At 41.1% G+C, this 20,229-nt stretch overlaps 1 protein-coding gene across 1 annotated transcript in view; it reads left to right on the top strand.

Moving 5' to 3' along the window:
• TG (thyroglobulin) overlaps positions 1-20,229 on the top strand; it is a 209,578-nt gene that overhangs the window by 59,265 nt on the left and 130,084 nt on the right. The window contains exons 22-27 of the mRNA XM_074984795.1: positions 1,994-2,164; positions 8,726-8,848; positions 10,001-10,116; positions 11,159-11,267; positions 12,357-12,554; positions 19,788-19,955. Of these exons, the coding sequence (XP_074840896.1) occupies positions 1,994-2,164; positions 8,726-8,848; positions 10,001-10,116; positions 11,159-11,267; positions 12,357-12,554; positions 19,788-19,955 (885 nt within the window). The remainder of the gene's footprint in view (positions 1-1,993; positions 2,165-8,725; positions 8,849-10,000; positions 10,117-11,158; positions 11,268-12,356; positions 12,555-19,787; positions 19,956-20,229) is intronic.

Below are 20,229 nucleotides of genomic sequence, written 5' to 3'. Positions count from 1 at the left end.
TCCAAGAAATGGTATTTACCTCACCTACTTCCTCTTACTTCACTGAAGTGCCTAAGGACTAACTAAAATATTGCCTTGATAACTATGCCTTCCTGTAGCACATCTTGTGCTCATAAAGCATGAACCAATATGCTTAGTAATTTATATACTGGTAAAGTCAACCTGAATTGCATGTTAGCCCACAGACCTATGAAAATAAATACAGCAATGCCCAAAGGAACACACACATTAAATTCAATATTTGCAATATCAGGAAGGCGGAGATCAGAGGTACATCCATAACATGGAGGAATTTATTAGGGTTGAATTGTTGAAAATTGTGACCTTCTTGCACTAAGGCAGGTATGCAAGTTCTGCTGAAGTCAAGGAGTTACTCCAGGGTGAATTTGTCACCTGCTTTTATTCCTATAGGTAGCTCTTTGAGACTGCTAAGGAATGGGCGTATTTCTCATTTGTATCTTTTTCCATTAGTTTCACATTCCGCATTGCTCCCCAAAACACATATGAAGAGGCTGATTTTAGAGTGGACTGCCAACTTGGACAGATTTCCTCTCAATACAGATTACATGCTATGGGTATACGAGCTGGGGGGCAGGGGGTTGTCAATACATTCCTTGTGCATACTGGCACTTGTTGCAGCATGACTCTTTTATCAAAAGCTTATGATTAATGGAATGGTGAATTGCAATCTCAGATATCGATACACATTGCTTTCTCGTTGTACAAAATTACTGGAATTTTAAATAGTCATTACCTAATGGGGTATACCGCCTTTTGAATAACAATACAAGCATATTCTCAAATATATGGGCCTGCCCTCTGTAGGTGAATTTCCTCCTAGAGCTGTGGGCCAGAGCAAAGCATATGCCCTGCTTAAATCCCATTTATATCATTTTCTGTGAGAGGAGTTAAGATTCAGCAGCACATAGACCCATTACTAGTTCTTTGCCTAGAAATTAATTTAATGCCTTTGAATTTATTCTCCTTGTCCTCTAGCTTGATGTTGGTGGCATGCTAGCTCTTAAAATGTGGAGGATTTGCTGGGAGGAGTACTGGGAAAAGACTGCTGGGAAATCCGGACTGTCCATATGGATTTGGATTTTTAGGAAGTGGAGGAGACCTTTTCTTATATCTGAATCCCTAAAAGCCCTGTTAGCACTGGAGCATGTTCAGATCTAAAGCGTAGCTCGTTACAGCTTAGAAAAGGCTTGGAGGACTTGGTTCTCCAAGGACTAGGGAATAAAAAATATAGCAGCAGCAAATTGGTTTGGTGAGATCTTCTGGCTCCTTCTTACTGTTCTTGGTATTTCCTGGCCACATTGTAGCAGGCCAAGCACCTCTCCCCTCTCCCCCACCCCCACACACAAACATGCTTCTTTCCCTGAAGAACTCATCTGTCCTGTAGGATCCTAAGGAACCCAGAGGCCTACCCTAAGCTCTCTGAGGCAGGGACTGTGTTTTAGATCTGTGTTTGCTCACAGTCCATAGTTTGCACATGGTCCATGACTAGTGTCTTAGGCTCTAGCACAATGAAAATAACAATAAGAACAATGTAAAGTGATGGAATGGTGGCTGTGAAATGCTCTCTGTAAATGGCATGAGAGAGCCCCTTGCCTTCAGGCAGTGAGGAATCCATTTCTTCTCGAATGTCTTTGTCCTGCTCATACGCTGGATGCAAGATACAGAGTAATCCACCCAGTGACGCTGATAGCTGCCACAGGCCCTGGGCAAGGTCGGGCGGGGGCGTGGGGTGAACCTGGCTCTGGGCTTCCAGATGTGAAGGGGCCAAGGATGGCAGGGGAGGGGGACCACGAACTGGCAGTTCTCAGTGCCACCCCAGACTGCATCACTGCCCCACCCCCACTCCTTCACAGCTGTGGGCAGCTGGAGCAGCGCTGCCACCACATTTCAAACAGGTCTGGGGGGCAACTGCTAAATCCAACTCTTCCCTTTCCAACCGCCCTTAATCCAACGCTTCCCTTTCGTCCGACAGGTGTCACGGATTGTCAGAGAAACAGACTGGGTTTACGGTGCAGTGAAGATGGACAGTATAGACCTTCCCAGGCTGATCCCACCACTCAGAAATCCTTCTGTGTGGATCATCTCGGCATGACCCTGGACTGGACTGAAACAGACAGCTCCTGGACAGATTCCCAGTGCCTCGGTAGGTGCCAGAAAAAAACAGTTGCCTTTGTTTTGGTCCAAATCCTCCTTAAAAAATGCTGAGTTCTAAGGGCAGCTGGGTCTGAAAGATTATGGGAATTCACTTACCTATAATTCTGGTCTCTTCCTCATCCGATATGCTTGCCAATCTCCCTGGTTACGGGAGAGAGCCGCCTCTTTTAAAAGGGCAGGGGGTGAAGTATGTTCATAAACGCCCATGACAAATTATAGGATTGTCTTTTGCTTTCTGTCTGGTGGAGTCATTACACTATAATGTAAGGATTAACAGGGGCGGGGTAGAGCAAAGTGTTTCCTAATGTACACAGCACTTCTGGGTGCTCTGGTAAGACCTATTCTATAGAGTGTGACAAGTGGGTCTTGCCCACAAAAGCACATGACCTAAAACATTTTGTTAGTCTTTAAGGTACTGCAGGTCTGCTTGTTATGTGTGAAGCTTTCTCAGCTACCCCCCTGAAACATCGTCTCATTTACCATCGGATTTTGGTATGCTTGTTTAATGCCTTATTCCCTGAGAGGGTGATATGTAAATCAGAAGACTGGACTCCACCACGAGTGAGATTATTTTAATCTGGCCCTTAATGATTAATAATTACATTTTAAGTGGTTATTTTTTGAAAAAAGTTGAGTTGTTGCCCAGATACTACACCAGCACTACAAACTAGCTTGTAAACAACATCTAGAGCAGCGTAAGAGGAATCCCATAGCTAAAATGGAGTAAAACAGATGGTCACTTTGTAAGGATAAAAGAAGATCCAGTAGAAGTTCGTAATCAGAATAGGGAAAAGAAGGATTTCAACATGATGCTCTGACCATATGTAACAAGATGTTAATAGTGACAGGAAATATGCACCCTCAGCAAATTTGTGGATGACGTTAAGACGGAGGAGAGGTAGATATGCTGGATGGTGGAGATAAGGTTCGAGAGACCTAGACAAATTGGAAAATTGGGATAAAAGTAATCTGATGAGGATCAACAAGGATAAGTGCAGAGCTACAGGCTGGGAACCAACTGGGTAACCCGCAGTTCTGAAGAAAAGGACCTGGATATTACACTAAATGAGAAGCTGGATAGGAGCCAACAGTGTGCCCTAGTAGCTAAGAAGGCGAACAGCCTGCTGGAGTGCATTAGGACGATTATTGCCAGCAGATCTAGCAAAGTGATTATTCCCCTTTACTTGGCACTCGTGAGGCCACATCTGGAGTAAAGTGTCCAGCTGCATCCTTAGAGGTCTTTAAATCTAGGCTTGAGAAAGCCCTAGCTAGGATGATTTAGTTGGGATTGGTCTTGCTTTTAGCAGGAGGTTGAATTCAATGACCTCCTGAGATTTCTTCCAATGCTATGATTCTCTGTTTCTATAATAATCCATCACACAGTCCCAAAATTTATTTGTGGCATTTTGCAATCATGTTCCTGAGGTAGGAAGCTTTAATTTTCTCTTTGACAAAAGCGATCATTTCAGCCTGTAATTCTGTAACTCTGGGCCTCATCATGCTATCAATGTGGAATTAATGAGGATCACTCCTTAGAACGTGATGGCATGTTGTTAGTTTTCTGCCACTGATTTCATGACACGTTTTTCCTGTGTGTAAAATGAAGATTTTCAGTAGTGAAGGAATTGACAGAACAGTTTACAATCTACAATGGCAGACTAGCATGTAGGTGGCACTTTGTGGTCATAGGATAAACACTCATAGGGAACAGAATTTGAGACACTGGCCACCAAAGTTCTGTCCTTGCATGCATGAGAGTTCCTTTCCACCTCTAGTTATCAGTATCAGTACGCCTGGTATTCTATCTGTAGGCCTTTTACTGTATGTCTACACTGCAATAAAAGACCTGCTGCACCAAATCTCAAGGCCTGTGGCAACTGACTTGGGCTCACAGGGCTCAGGCAGTGGGGCCAAAAAGAGCAGAGTAGATGTTTGGGCTCAGGTAAGAGCCTAGGGTTTGAAACCTGATGAGCAGGGCCGAGCTTAGACCCCATCTTCTGGCCCACATCCAAACAACTATGACAGTGTTTTCTGCCCTGCAAGCCTGAGTCAATTGACCAGTGCTCTAAGATGCCCTGCTGCAAGTGCTTCTTTGTGGTGTTGAAATATCCACAAACGCATAGGCAGTGATAAAATCACTGCTGCTTATGCCTGATTCAATATTATCTTCACAAAATCCCCCTGATTTCTGACCAGCTCCAGAGCTAGCTGATTTTTTTAATTTCAATCTTATTTTGAATTTAGAAAAAAATCCATTTTTTTATTTAAAAAAAGGTTAAATGAGAGTGGTTTCACTTTCCCTCCCAACCACCTCCACTAACTATATAGTAGAAAGGAATATAATAATGTAATCTGGGATTATTTAGTAAAGACACATAATAGAAAGGAATGGATAAGACTGACTCAATGGCTCCTCTTTATTTCGAAGCTATCTTTCTTCTGTAGTAAAAAAAAAAAAAAATCACCTTCTTAAAATGGAAAGTTGATCAGCTGTAATAAATCCGGGCCCACCCTGGATGTCCTCATTGCCACTATGTTGCAAACCATTGGCACTCAATGGGAACCCAGAAATGTTTGACAACAGCATGGGCAGAATCTACATTGGCCTCCACCAAGATCACAACCCCCTATAATTTGAGCTAAAGAAGAATCTCCCTGAACGTATTTCAGAATATGGCCTATGACACACAGAGGGCCAGTCCTATTTCCATTGCACCAGTGATGAACAGCTACTAGAAAATTCGTTAACTATAGAACATTTTTGATTATGCAGATTTTTGAAGAAAATATATTTTTGGGGAAAAAAGTCAGTTTTCAACATTACAATATAAAAATTTCAAAATTTGTCATGAAGCAAAGTATTGAATTATTTTTAAGTCTTTGTTTCTGCGTGGTTTTGTCCCACTACCCCGAATACTTTTTTAAAACCCTCTTCCTTTTCCTGTAGAAATACACTTTTATTTTTGAAGAGGAATTGGGTGGCTTGCTTCACAAGGACAATGTTGTTTAAAACCCTCCCCTTTTTTCCTAATTTTAATTTCATCTTGCATTTTTCATCTAAAAATTAAAAACCTTAATGAACATTTTCCAACAAAATTTTTAAAAAATTATTTATTTTTCCTGAAATTTGAAATCTGTTCACTGGTTTGTTTTATTTGTTAATGAGATGTAACTACAATGCTCATTCAGCCTCTGCATATGGATAGAAGGGATTAACTGTGGTTTTGGTATTATACTTCTTTAACAGGGAAAACTTCTCTCCCTCCATCTTACTCTCCCTTTTAACCCTCTTCCCAGCTGAGTTAAAGCACAGGGGTGTGTGTGTGTGTGTGTGTGTGTGTACACACATGCACACTGTAGTTTTGCTTGTGCCTTTGCTCTTCCTAAGCAGAAAATGACAATTTTATCAAAAGCACCCGTTGGTTCAGCTTTGACAGCAACAAATATTTGTTAGCAATTAGTGCTGGCTGCTTTGTTTTAAGAGGACAAATGACTGTTTTAAAAATTGATCCTTATCTTTTATTCTGTGGTTTATCCAGGCATTTCTGCGCAAAAGCTCTGCTCTTGCCTCCCGATGTCATCTCTCTTCTTCTACTCTGATGTGCAAGGGAATGAGGGACAAGCCTGCAGCTACTCCATGCTCAGAGTTCTAGGGGCTGAATCCAGCCAAGGGTGCCTAGTTGCTTAGACTGGGTGAAACCCATGGGAGGCTGTGTTGACCACCAGTCTGAAGCCCCCATTTGGCTAGAGGCTGGCCAAGAAGAGAGTGTAGGCAGGCCAACTGGGTGATGCTGCTCGCTCAGTTCATCCTTCACTTCTGGAGAAACCCTAGGGGTTCCTGTGGGTCAGAAATCAATGCTGCTGTACTAGTTTACACTTCCTGAGCATATCTGACTCCTTCCCTCTCTTGGAAACCCAAAACAAGGCTACTTTTCCCCATGACATGGGGTGCTAGCTGACATGCGAACCAGACTACTAATTAGACCTCTTGCAGCTGCAGTCTGACCCCCTTTGTAGAGTGTCTGCATTTGCAGGGATCCAAGAGGATTTTCTACTCTCTCCAGATCTTTGTATTTGATCCAGTTTCTGCAGTTAGTGATTCTAAGGTCAATCTGTAGTAACTCTGTTGTCCCTGATAAGGTGGACTTAGTTCACATTTGTGTTGGTGTGTCTGAGGAGCAGAATTTGCTCCACTGCCTTTATTTTTCATGTCATTACTATACAAGAAATGAGTAAAAACATCAGTTTTCACTTTCTAATCTACCTAATCCAAGGGTTGTATCAATCAGCTTGTGATTTTTCTTCTAATATGACTCTCTCCATTTACCTACTATTCCTCTCTGGTAATAGTATCTCTGCTAATGACCAAAGAAAGCCATAATATTCACATAAATTTCCACATTTAGTTTTTCTTGGCCTCAGAACTTGATCTTGTAGTGGAGGCCATTTCGGGGGCATTTGCTTTGTCAGAATGTCCCGGTCCAGCAAAAAGATTTGGACTCTGTTTCCCTGATGAGACTGTATTATGTAGAGTTGTGTGTCCAGAATGACTGACTAAATTGTCTTATTTTCCTTTCCTCCTCTCAGAGACAAATACAGTGATACTTTAGGGTCACATTCAGTTGGAGAAAAAGGCAGGGAAGCATTACATTCTCTCTTTTACACCTACATGGGGTTATATCTTGCTTTGGTGAACCAAAACTCCACCAACTGTGGATGGATGCTTTTTTTTCCCCCATTTTAAAAAATTCACAGATGAATTTATGGATAAGAAGACTGATTAACTGACCCTGCCGTAGCTGGCTATCACTGATTTATAGAACAGGCCCATCCTCACCTCAAAGGACATTCATTCAGAGAGTAGGTAGCTCCTTTTGCTACATCTAGGGGCTTGTCTACACTAACCCCTCCTTTGAAGGGGGCATGTAAATGAGCCCAATCAGTGAATAGCAATGAGGTGCTGCGCTGCATATGCAGCACCTCATTAGCATAATTCTCACCGTGCGAACTTTAAGTTGCTTACTTCGACGTGCTGGCAAGCAGTGTAGCTGTGGGCACTTTGAAGTACCTGTGAGACTTTGAACCTCCCTTACTCCCAAAACATCATAGATGAGCTCCTACACAGCAGCCTTATTTAGAAATAAGTTATTCTGAAATAAGGCTGCTACACAAAAATATGTATTTTGAAATAGTACTTAGCTATTTTGAAATACATAGTCTGCACACATAGCACTGATTTCAAAATTGAGCCTATTTTGAAATAACTATTTTGAAATAGGTGCTGTTCAGACAGGCAATAGCACTTATTTCAAAAAAGCTATTTCAAAATAAGTCTTATTGTGTGTCTTAACAGCACCTATTTTGAAATAGGTGCTATTCCTCCTGCAATGAGATTTATGGAGTTTGTAATAATGCACCTGCTATTTCAAATTTGTTTCAAAATGGCATGTGCATAGGGTAGACAGCAGTGAAGTTATTTTGAAATAACAGCTGTTATCTCAACATAATTTGGCTGTGTGGCCATAGCCTTTCAGCGTATTCTTTAACGTCTGAGAACAACAGATAAGGTGCCTGGTTCTCTGATGGGCACAGTTGCATGCTAAGGGTCAAATTCAGCCATGACATACACACAATATTGTAAATTAATCTCACGTTAAATTTACTTGGACTCAGTTAACCTCCCTTTGACCTGATGACAGATCTGTAAGGAAACTAAGTTTACATGCCCAGTTTGTAAGAAGATATAAATTAATTCATAATATTAATTGTATTCCATTGACTCCCAGAGGTACCAAATGAGGGTAAGGTCCCATGGTGCTAGGCACTGTGTATGGTGAGAGACACTCCTTACCACAAATGTCTCTCACTCACAAGGGATGACAGTCTTCTCCTCTGGGCCCTTGGGGTTTTCTTAACCAGTGAAAGTGGACAAGTTCAGATTGAGTGGCTCTTGATCCATCCTACACACAATAGCTGCATCTTCACTGCATTCCACTTTCAGAAGTGGAATGCAAATGAGTGAGATTGAAAATTCAGACAAAGCACAGATTTACATATCTTGCACCTAATTTGCATATTTTTGCATGATCATGCTTCTGGAAGAGGCTTTTCCAGAAGCAAAAACAGCCGCGCAGACCCCATTTTCGAAAGAACCCTTCTTCTGATTCTGTTTCTCTATGCAGCCCAACAGTAAAATGGAGGTTTATCCTCAGACAGAGCTCACAGGTTCCATAAACCTGAAAACAGAAAAGCAAGAATTCATTTTTCTTGCCCATTTATGGCCTCATACCACTACTTTTTTATTTAAAGGAGACCTGATTCTGAACACTTCATACTTCACAGGAGAGTTCTGCAAAAGTTTGTTTCAGACTTTTCTTTTGTTTTTGTGATTGTCTCACAGAAAACTGATGGTGTTCATTAAATTAGAGTCCTGCTCTCTGTACACCCTGAATTTTGCTCTTTTAAGTGAAGTCTGGGTTGACTTTCTTTGGAAAATGAGCAGCAATGGAAATAACATGCAGGAGACTTGACCACGCTTTCTGCCTTTTAGTGCTCAGAAAATTTGAAAGAATTCCTGAATCCAAACTGATCTACAGTGCAGAAGATGCCAGGATCCTTCGTTCAGAAACCATACAAGGAGACCCTCAGAGTGCGCTTTTGCAATGCATTTCAGGTGAGGGATGGCTCTCAGCAAATCTGTGTGGCATGCAGTGGAGGCCACCAAAGAAGAGAGCCTTCAAGTACTGAATTTACTGCTATGCCTCAGTCTAGCGTTGTTAAAGAGACCAGAAGAGTGGTTTGATCTCACTGGGAAATAAGTACATCAGCTGGAGCAGCAGTGAGATGCAAAGACAAGGGAGGTGGAGAGAGGGAGGTGGTGGCTGAGCAGTAGAAAGGACCTTAGTCAGGATACTCTTTGTATGTGTTTCAGCCACAGTGGGAGTCATGGTGAGAGTAATCATGCTGCTCAGATGGGGATTTCTGACTCCTGAAAATGTGTTTGTGCCAAACCACTCAGGGCTGCCATGCACTGCACAAAATGTTCACAGAGCAACTCCAAGTAACAGATAAGCTTGAGCAAGTCTCTTGGCAGGCAGTAAGTGGAGAAAGAAAAAGGGTCTACATTTGTCAGATAAATAGTTGGCCAGGAACCCTTTCACCAGCTCTAGTTTCTTGAGCAAAAGCTGCAGCACTCTTACAAGCCATGCTCATTACAGTACATAGATTGTCTCAATCAGTGTAGTTTTTCCTCTAGCTCAGTAAGGAGTAGCAAAAACCTTGGCTGTATCGCTGGGAGCAGGTTATCCCATATTGGTTTATGACTAGGTTTCTTGCACCTTCCTCTGCTGCAGTTGCACTGTCCGAGATGGGCTACTGGAGCAGGTGAATGTGGCATCTGATGCTATGATTCTTTGACAAATTGTGCTAATTTAACAAGTAGCGTGATTTTTTTTTAAAAAGTTGATTCAGCTAAACTGCTGCAAAACTTGTGTGGACACTTCAATCACCTTGAACCTAGTTTATGCCAGTTTAGCTCAAGGAGCTTCCTTATCAAGTGAAGCTAGCTTGATGTAACCTAAGTTTAGAGTTATTTAAGAGTGTTCAACAAATGTTCTGCAGCAGTTCAGTTAAATTGACATCAGCTGATTTCAACCCCTGTTTTAGTTAAAGTGGTACTATTTATAATAGAGATGAAGGTCAAGGTTCCAATCCAGTAGGAGTCTGTGGGTATACAGAAGACACACCTCACAGCCAGTGGGAGGCATGCTTGGTGTTGTGTTGTACAAATGAAATGACAACCTCTATATTTTTTTCATGCTTCCAGACTGTGAGACGGATGAGTCATGTGGCTTTGTCACAGTATCTGCTCCAGGTTCTGAGGTGCTGTGTGAGCTGCACAGTGCTGCTGAAACCAACTTCAACTGTACCACTTCTGGACTGGTAAACGAGGACACTTCTTTAAAATACATAGCCTGGGCATTACCTGAGAGCCAGTATGAGAACACATTGTCAGAAGGCCAGGCAGTTTCCTGACTGTTTAGACACTGTGTTCTATTATGGTGATGGTGAAGTGCTGGGGGTTTAGAGAGGGAATGAAAGTCAGGAATTTTCCAAATATCAGTTGTGGGAGCCTCTGTGTTTGGTTGGGACACCTTAAGGAGGTTTGATTTTTAAAAAGCACTGGACAAAACACCCACTAGAAACCAGAGCTGTTTAAGTAGTTTTGATTTTGAGCATCTTAGGGCTCCCAGCATCATTAGTCACTTTTGAACATTTTGGCAACAGCTCAGGGTTCTCTCATTCCTGCATCCCTACAACGAATAGCATTTTCCCCGTACTATGTCTGAGTAACAGTAAGACAGAGTGAGATGAATTAACGTGTCTAGAGTGTCACTGTAAGTCTGTGGTGAAGTTAGGCATTAAACACAGCAATCTAGGCTCCAGATTTCCTGTTCTAACTCCTGGGCAGCACTGCTTGATATTGTTGCATATGAAATAAGAAAGCTAATTTTAAAATTTGCTGGACTGCTGCCTACATTAATCGTTGCTTGGAGATGTTTGATTCCCTCTGTTAAACTGCTGCACCTCTTACCAAATCACCATTCACAAACTCCCATTCTTCAATGGTATTGACTATGCTAACACTCAAACAGATAATTGGGTCTGTCGTCATATCTTTGTCCATTTCTGCAGTGCATGGTCTTGAGTTAGATAGTGTTTTACCACCTTCTTTTGGCAATTTGCTATTCATGGGACTATGCTACTGTTGTAAATACAATAAAATAGCATCAAAAAATCATGTCCTGAGCTGATGGAGTTATGATCAAACAACAGAACTGGAGGGCCCTCAGAAGTCATGGTAACTATGAAGAGTGTGTATCATCCTCCTCCTAAGTTTCCATCAAAGAAAAAGCAAACTGAATAGACTGTATTTTCTCTGCTATGAATTAATGCACATTCAGCATGTCTGTGTCTGTCTCAGATGAGAGGTGTTATGGGAAATCCTGCCGCCATTAGCATTGCTCAACTTAACTGCCTGTTTAAAGTCAGGAACCAACAGAAGGATGAAGTGATGGTATATCTGAAAAAAGGTATGTGCTGAACCTCCACTGATCATTGAGTTGTCTAGGAAAGTGAAAAACTGATCCTGCAAACAGGCCTGGACTTTACCAGGACATGAGGGCATGGTGCCTTGCAGGATCAGGCACTGAATGGCTGTAGGACAACAAACCTCTGCTCCACTATCAGTTTGCCAGAAAAAACAGAGAAACATTCTCTGAATCGACTAAGATTTATTTTGTTGTAGTGTGATTTATATGGAGAGCACCAGAGTTTAGGATTGGTGGAGTATGTCTCACACTATTCATTCCCAGCAAGTATTATGTGAGGATATGGGTAGAGGGTGACAGGGCGGGAACAGATGAGAAGAGCAGAAAGGCATTGATCAGTCTTGGCCTATTCTCTTACTTCTGTGTTTCTGTATGATGGGAAGTATTTGAAAACACCAGACTATTCATTTTAGTTAGGTTTCCTCTCTTTTTATTACAGAAATCAAAAGTAAAATTTTAAGGAATCACATACAAAATAAAAATCTTGAACTAATTTTTCCTGTTAATAAAATCTTAGATCCCTCATGTGGAGGGAATTTTTAAAAGCAATTTGCTTTTAGCCATTTATACTCTGCATATTTGGCATTTCTCTTGGCTTTGGCAATAATAATATTCTGGATGATGATGATGATGATGATTTAATAATAATGTGTGTTGTTAGCAGGAACGGCTAAGGTTCTGTTGAAAGTGCAAATGAATTTGATTATACCTAAAAGTTTCTAGGTTGATTATTGTAATTGTATATATCTTTAAATTCTCCAGTCAAGACAGCACAAAGTTAGTCATTTAAAAAAAACAATCAAACCAAAGTAAAAACAAATCCAAACTCCAACAAAAACATCTTTTACAGAGCATCTTTGAAGCCTTTTCCTTTACAGTTTGAGTCAATCTTCAATATCAAACATGAACATCTAAATTAACCCCACAAAATTTGCACCTGTACCTCTTACTCATGTTAGGCTTTAATTTTAAAACATTCAGTCATCTTAGATCTGGAGATATTCTGCAGCTGTTGCTTTGCCTCCTGCACTTTTTAGAACATGCATTTCTTTTTCTTCCTGTTTGGTCCAGGGCAAGAATTCACCGTATCTGGTCTCAAGACCTTTGAGATGACAGATTTTCAGAATGTGCTTACTGGTGTCTACAGCTCAGTGGTTGTCTCAGCAGCTGGCGTGTCTTTGACAGAGGCTCACCTCTTCTGCCGTCAAACATGCAGCCAGGATCCCTGCTGTGATGGCTTCATCCTCAGCCAGGTTAAACTTGACAGAGGTAATAATATTCAAATGGCAATGGCACAACACTATCCCAATTAATGAGACATTTAACTAACGCATATGTCCAATTTATGCCTGGGCGGAAGTTTGAATATATCTTTTTATGGCATTTACTGCGATAATAAGGCTTCTCAACAAGTTTGCCAGAAGTAGATGTTTGTTTGATAGCAGAATTAAAATACAATGTGAAATGTTTAAAATATAAACAGATTATATGTTTCGATGATCAGAAAAAGGAGCTGCTTAACCAGGCTTTACATCAGGTTATAGTTTACCACATGATCTGTAATTGCTTGGAAACTGAAGTCACATTAGAACATTATGTAGCTGTGGAGAGGTTGATGGAGCACAAAGGCTATCATATTGATCAAGGCAGTCTTGTCCATTCTTTCCTCTCTTATACCCTCTCCTCTTCCCTCATCCATATCCCCTGCCACTCCTCCAAAAGTTACAATCACAGAGTTTAAGGCCAGAAAGCACCATCAGATCAGCTATTCTGACCTCCTGTATATTACTGGCCACTAATTCAGTCCACCACACCCACACCCACACACAAAACCCAGCAATTAAAATTAGTCTCCTGTGGGCTGTCATACTTCAATATAAACTAACACGTGCTGCAGAGAGAGACTAGATGGGGCCGAGATGCACAAATGCCCCGGACCCTGCAATGGCAGTGAATTGATTCAGTTTCTGGGAGATATATCTAGAAGACCCTGGCGAGCTCTACACATTTCCCACTGCTGCTTTATCTCCGCATCACTCACCTCTATGATATATAGAATGTAAATATGTTTAATTTAACAATATGACTCCAGACACTCTCCCATATTTAAAGCAAACAAAATATTTCACTCGGTAAAGTTCAGATTCTGTCACCTTGATTAGACCCTGACTTCACTGGGTATGTTTGCAGAGCAAGCTACTCTGTAGTCTGGGTAAAGATGACAGAATCATCCCTGTGTTGGGTGGTAATATGAACTATCCATGCCATGTTATTCAGCTGTGTAATGATTTTTTTTAAGCAAAACAAATGCCATGTCCCCTAAATGAGAAGTTTAGCTGAGCTAACCCTTGACTACACTAGGGATGTGGTTTGTGTCGCAGCCCACACTTCGATCCCATTTTGTATTGTCCAACCTCTAGGGCTGGATCTGCACATCTTTACTCCTGTGTATGGTGCTTACTGCCATGAGGAGTCCCACTGAGTTTGGCATGGCTATTATTCCAGTGTTCACTGACTACAGCTGCTGGTAGTTAAATGTATGTTTTACCATTGGGGAGAGTCTATGTGACTGGTTATTATGCTTCAGGAGTGCATGATGCATAACCAATGTACAGGAAAATATGGAGGCTCCTGTTCCAGAGATCTGATAACCTAAGAGAACAATCCTGCAAAAATGTACCACCTGATGCAATGTGCATTGCATCTCAGTGACTTGTAACTTAGCCCATCGGCAAGATCATTGATTCTTTTCCAAGTTAGACTTGGTAGTCAGCTTTATGACCCTCTCTCAGGGCTGAGCTTACCCGTCAGTGTGTATTTTTGTATCTTTTGCTTGCTAATAAAATGCATCCTGACTTGGGTATTGACATATAGTCTATGAGGTCATGCCTTTTGCTATAAATAATAGTATTCAGTCTGGCCCATTTAGCACCAGCACTAAAGCATGTGGTTAAACATAAACACACCTTTAAATTCCCATTGATTTAATTAAGTTAAGCACATACTGAAGAGCTGTTCTGAATCAGGAGGTTCCAGAGACATTTGATTTTACAACACTGGTTCTCCAAGGATTGTTGGGCTCTTCTATTTCCAAGCACTTGATTGTATTTGGCAACAGGACTGCTCACTGTAGAAAGTGCTAGGAATGGGGTAAGCTTTTTGGGACATGGCCAACTTGTCTTGGCCATTGCTAAAGATTTGTGCATTCTGGTAGTGCAACAAATACAAAAAAAACTGCATTAACAAAACATAAATAAGGCATCAGTTCTGCGAAAGAGGATACCATTGAGGTCAATGAGAATATTCATGAAGATAAAATTAAATACATATGTAAGGACCTGATTTTGCAAAATCAGAGCCTCAGGTTGCAGCACGTAAACTTTAGTCAACCCTAGAATTAGTTGTTCATGCAATCATGACTTTGTCTCTTGTGCATTCTGATACAGTCTTTAATTATATAGACGCTTGTTTTCTTGCACAGAACATCTTCCTAATTCAGATCACAGGATTTATTTGTGCCATGTGAAAAATTCAGTGATTTTCCATCTAAAGCCATTGATTTGCAATTTTCTTTCATGTCATAAATATGGAAAAAATGTTAGTGTTCCATGAAACAATAAATATGTGAAAGGAAGTCAATTTCTAAAGGAATTGTGGCAAGCATTTTAGCTACCATTTCTCTGGAACTTTCATACTTGCTAATGGATTGTGTGTATTATACACACAATCCAAGTTATTAATGACTGTCCAACAGATTGTTTACCAGGAGTGGTTTTGTTGACAGATTTAGGATATCTATTTTGTGCAACATGCCAAGATCAACAACCACTGATGTTTCTAATCAGTTTTTAATATACTTGTAATATACACATTTTCTTTATGATGTGGTATAGGACATATATTTGTTCTTTCAGGATTGATACCCAGATATTTGTTTTCATTTCTGCATCCTATGTATTTCATGATGTATTTCATTTTTAAGTTTTTGGCTCATGTCATTCTAAAATGGGGACTAATTGTGGAAAACACAGAATGGTGTTACTGTATATGTTGTGAGTCATTCTGCAAAGTGGGAACACAACAAACCCTATTCATTAATGTGTAATCCAGTATGACTCCAGTGAAACCACTGGAGTTTACACCAGCACAAACCTGGAGTAATGCAGTAGAGAACTAGGCTCATCATATTTCTGTTAAAGGTAGGCCCACTGAAAAGGGATGGGCAGTTGCCCCCTACACCCAGCATTTCAAAGGGCCATGGAGCTCCAGCTGCCAAAGTAGCAGCAGCTGGAACTCTGGGTCCCTTTGAAAGGCCTTGCAATGCTGTGCTGCTGCTCCATGTTTAATACGGAGATATGACTATCTCATAGACCTGGGAGGGACCTTCAGGGGTCATTGGGTCTAGTCCACTAACAGATTTTTTTTCTTAAATCTATTTGCCCTACATTCCTAAGGGACCTTCAACGGACTGAGCTCACAACCCTGAGTTTAGCAAGTCAATGCTCAAACCACTAAGCTATCCCTCCCCCTAAAGTGCAGCTCCAATAGGAGGGGCAAGACTGAGTGCCCTAACCCCCACCCTTTATGGGGACACAGAGCTGGGATCCCCTTTCTCTGTGCCCCTGGGCCCGTGGTGGTGAAAGACAATACAAAGCAAAAAGCAACCCATTATTGTTGAGGAGAGCTTTAAACTAGGTTCGACAGGGGCAGGGGAGCAAAGCCCACAGGTAAGTGGAGAACATGGAAACCTGGGTGATGGGTCAGAAATGGGAGGCAGCATGGGCAACAATGTCAGAGTAAAAAGAGGGTCAGGGCAAAACAGGGAGGCAAGATCAACTCAATATCTTAGATGCCTGTATACAAATGCAAGAAGTATGGGTAATAAGCAGGAAGAACTGGAAGTGCTAATAAATAAATATAACTATGACATCGTTGGCATCACAGAAACTTGGTGGGATAATACACATGATTGGAATGTTGGTATTGAAGGGTACAGCCTGCTTAGGAAGGATAGACAGGGAAGAAAGGGGGGAAGTGTTGCCTTATATATTGACAATGTACACACTTGGACTGAAGTGGAGATGGACATAGGAGATGGACGTGTTGAGAGTCTCTGGGTTAGACTAAGAGGGGTTAAAAACAAGGGCGATGTCCTGCTAGGCGTCTACTACAGGCTGCCTAGCCTGGTGGAAGAGGTGGATGAGGCTTTTTTTAAACAACTAACAAAGTCGAGCAGGGCCCCAGATTTGGTGGTGATGGGGGATTTCAACTATCCAGATATATGTTGGGAAACTAATACAGCGGGGCACAGACTATCCAGTAAGTTCTTTGATTGTGTTGGAGACAATTTTTTATTCCAAAAGATTGAAAAAGCTACCGGGGGGAAGCTGTTTTAGATTTGATTTTAACAAATAGGGAGGAATTGGTAGAGAACTTGAAGGTGGAAGGCAGCTTGGGTGGAAGTGATCATGAAATCATAGAGTTCACAATCCTAAAGAAGGGTAGAACAGAAAACAGCAAAATAGAGATAATGGATTTCAGGAGGGCAGATTTTGGTAAACTCAGAGAGCTGGTAGGTAAGGTGCCATGAGAAGCACAACTGAGGAGAATTGGTAGTTTTTCAAAGGGACATTATTAAGGGCCCAAAAGCAAGCTATCCCACTGTGTAGGAAAGATAGAAAATATGGAAAAAGACTGTGTTGGCTTAACCAGGAGATCTTGCATGATCTCAAAATTAAAAAAGAATTGTATAAAAAATGGAAACAAGGAAAAATTACAAAGGATGAATATAGGCAAACAACACAAGAATGCAGGAGAAAGATTAGAAAGGCTAAGGCAAAAAATGAGCTCCAACTAGCTACAGGCATAAAGGGAAACAAGAAGGCTTTTTATAAATATATTAGAAACAAGAGGAAGACCAGGGACAGGGTAGGGCCATTGCTCAGTGAGGAAGGAGAAACAGTAACAGGGAACTTGGAAATGGCAGAGATGCTTAATGACTTCTTTGTTTTGGTCTTCACTGAGAAGTCTGATGAGGGAATGCTCAACCTAGTGAATGCTAGTGGGAAAGGGGTAGGGTTAGAAGTTGAAATAAAAAAAGAACAAGTTAAAAATCATTTAGGAAAATTAGATGTCTGGAAGTCACCAAGGCCTGATGAGATGCACCCTAGAATACTCAAGGAGCTGATAGAGGAGGTATCTGAGCCTTTATCTATCATCTTTGGAAAATCATGGGAGACAGGAGAGATTCTAGAAGACTGGAAAAGGGCAAATATAGTGCCCATCTATAAAAAGGGGAATAACAATAACCCAGGAAACTACAGGCCAGTCAGCTTAACTTCAGTGCCAGGAAAGATAATGGAGCAGGTAATTAAAGAAATCATCTGCAAGCACTTGGAAGGTGGTAACGTAATAGGAAACAGCTAGCATGGGTTTGTAAAGAATAAATCTTGTCAAACTAATCTGATAGCTTTCTTTGATAGGATAACGAACCTTGTGCATAGGGGAGAAGCAGTAGATGTGGTATACCTAGACTTTAGTAAAGAATTTGATACGGTCTCTCATGCTATTCTTATCAAAAAACTAGGCAAATACAATTTAGATGAGGCTACTATAAGGTGGGTGCATAACTGGCTGGATAACCATACCCAGAGAGTAGTTCTTAATGGTTCTCAATCCTGCTGGAAAAGTGTAACGTGGGGTTCCGCAGGGGTCTGTGTTAGGACCGGTTCTGTTCAATGTCTTCATCAATGATTTAGATATTGGCATAGAAAGTACACTTAATAAGTTTGCAGATGATACCAAGCTGGGAGTGGTTGCAACTGCTTTGGAGGATAGGGTCATAATTCAAAATGATCTGAATAAATTGGAGAAATGGTCTGATGTAAACAGGATGAAGTTTAATAAGGACAAATGCAAAGTGCTCCACTTGGGAAGGAACAATCAGTTTTACACATACAGAATGGCGAGAGACTGTCTAGGAACGACTACAGCAGAAAGGGCTTTAGGGATTATAGTGGACCACAAGCTAAATGTGAGTCAACAGTGTGATGCTGTTGCAAAAAAAGCAGACATGATTCTGGGATGCATTAACAGGTGTGTTGTGAACAAGACACGAGAAGTCATTCTTCCGCTCTACTCTGCGCTGGTTAGGCCTCAGCTGGAGTATTGTGTCCAGTTCTGGGCACCACAGTTCAAAAAAGATGTGGAGAAACTAGAGAGGGTCCAGAAAAGTGCGACAAGAATGATTAAAGGTCTAGAGAATGTGACCTATGAAAAAAGGTTGAAAGAATTGGGCTTGTTTAGTTTGTAAAAGAGAAGATTGAGGGGAGACATAATAGCGGTTTTCAGGTATCTAAAAGGGAGTTATAAGGAGGAAGGAGAAAACTTGTTCTTCTTGGCCTCTGAGGATAGAACAAGAGGCAACGGGCTTAAACTGCAGCAAGGGAGGTTTAGGTTGGACGTCAGGAAAAAGTTCCTAACTGTCAGGGCGGTCAAACAGTGGAATAAATTGCCAAGGGAGGTTGTGGAATGTTCATCGCTGGAGATATTTAAGAACAGGTTAGATAGATGTCTATCAGGGATGGTTTAGATAGTACTTGGTCCAGCCATTGGGGCAGGGGGCTGGACTCGATGGCTTCTCGAGGTCCCTTCCAGTCCTAGTGTTCTATGAGTCTATGATTGTTTAGTACACTTTGCATGCATTTATTGTCAGACTGAATTATGTGTTTATCTTGCTTTCTGAATGCATGTCTCCACATGCTGAAGCTGTCTGCTTATCTAAGCTAGCATGTTTGGGTCAATAATGCCTCAAATGCATTGATCTGACTGGTATTTTTAGTTAAAATCTGGTGCAGTCACAGCTAGTAGGAAGTAGATTTACTTAGAGAATGAATTATTGAAAACTATTTTAGGTTACTATTGAGTACTTTGTCCTCTGAGCCATGACAGCAGACACAAACCAAGAATGGAATGAGTCTAGATATTACAGAAACAGACTGGAAACCAGAATTTCTGAATTCTACACCTGGCCATGCCACCGACTCATGGTGTAGGTGTATACCTAAACTGACTGAATTCAGACTCCTGTTCAATAAAGCATTCAAATGTGCTAAAATGCTGTGTTGGTTCAGGGCCCAAGATTATAAGACTTCTGAGGCCATGAGTGTGTCTCTGTGTATTGTGAAATGCCTCACACAGAGTTGGGTGTTTATTAATTCATATTTATTGCTAAAGTATACAGTATGTGTGGGTGCTCAGCAGGCTATATGCTTTTGTATTTTAGGCATAAGTTTAGATCAATATTAGGCACTAAAATCTGTAAAGATTGGCCCAATTTTCTGAGCATTGACTTCTCTCAGTTTAAAAAAGAGGTATCATTTATTGTCTCCCTGCAGTGTTTGAGGCATCTTGAATGATTACCAAAAGCACTGGCACCCTGGTGTGAAGATTGCTGTATAAGTCTTATTATTAACATATAATCCTCTCTTCAATTGAACATAGGTACTATCCTGTGTGGGTTGATGAGTTACCCAGATGTACTGATCTGCCATAGAAATGACTGGAATCAAACCTCAAAGCTTGCAGGCGATGGAATATGTAAAGGTGTGAACTATGATGCAAAAAAGCAGGAGTTTACATTCAGTCTTGGAGGACAAGAGTTCACTGGAAGTAAGTAAATACATTCTCCCATCTTTAATTGCTTCTGCTAAGCACTCCTATATTTGCTCAGGGAAAACTCTCCCTAACTTCAGCAATAGTTTTGCTGGAATAAGGACTGCAGGATCTGGCGACATATGACCCAGGTGGAATGAATTTAATTGCAATGGGCTGAAATTGTAGGAAGAGGTGTTGAGGCTGGACTTCAGGAAAAATTTCATACCTGTCAGGGTGGGTAATCACTTTAATATATAACTAGGGAGGTTTTGGAATCTCCATCGTTGGA

Source organism: Carettochelys insculpta, chromosome 2 (assembly GCF_033958435.1).
Source record: "Carettochelys insculpta isolate YL-2023 chromosome 2, ASM3395843v1, whole genome shotgun sequence".
NCBI classification, from domain to species: domain Eukaryota; kingdom Metazoa; phylum Chordata; order Testudines; family Carettochelyidae; genus Carettochelys; species Carettochelys insculpta.
Note: the sequence above shows the minus strand (reverse complement) of the source record. Positions and strands in the feature narration are given on the sequence as shown.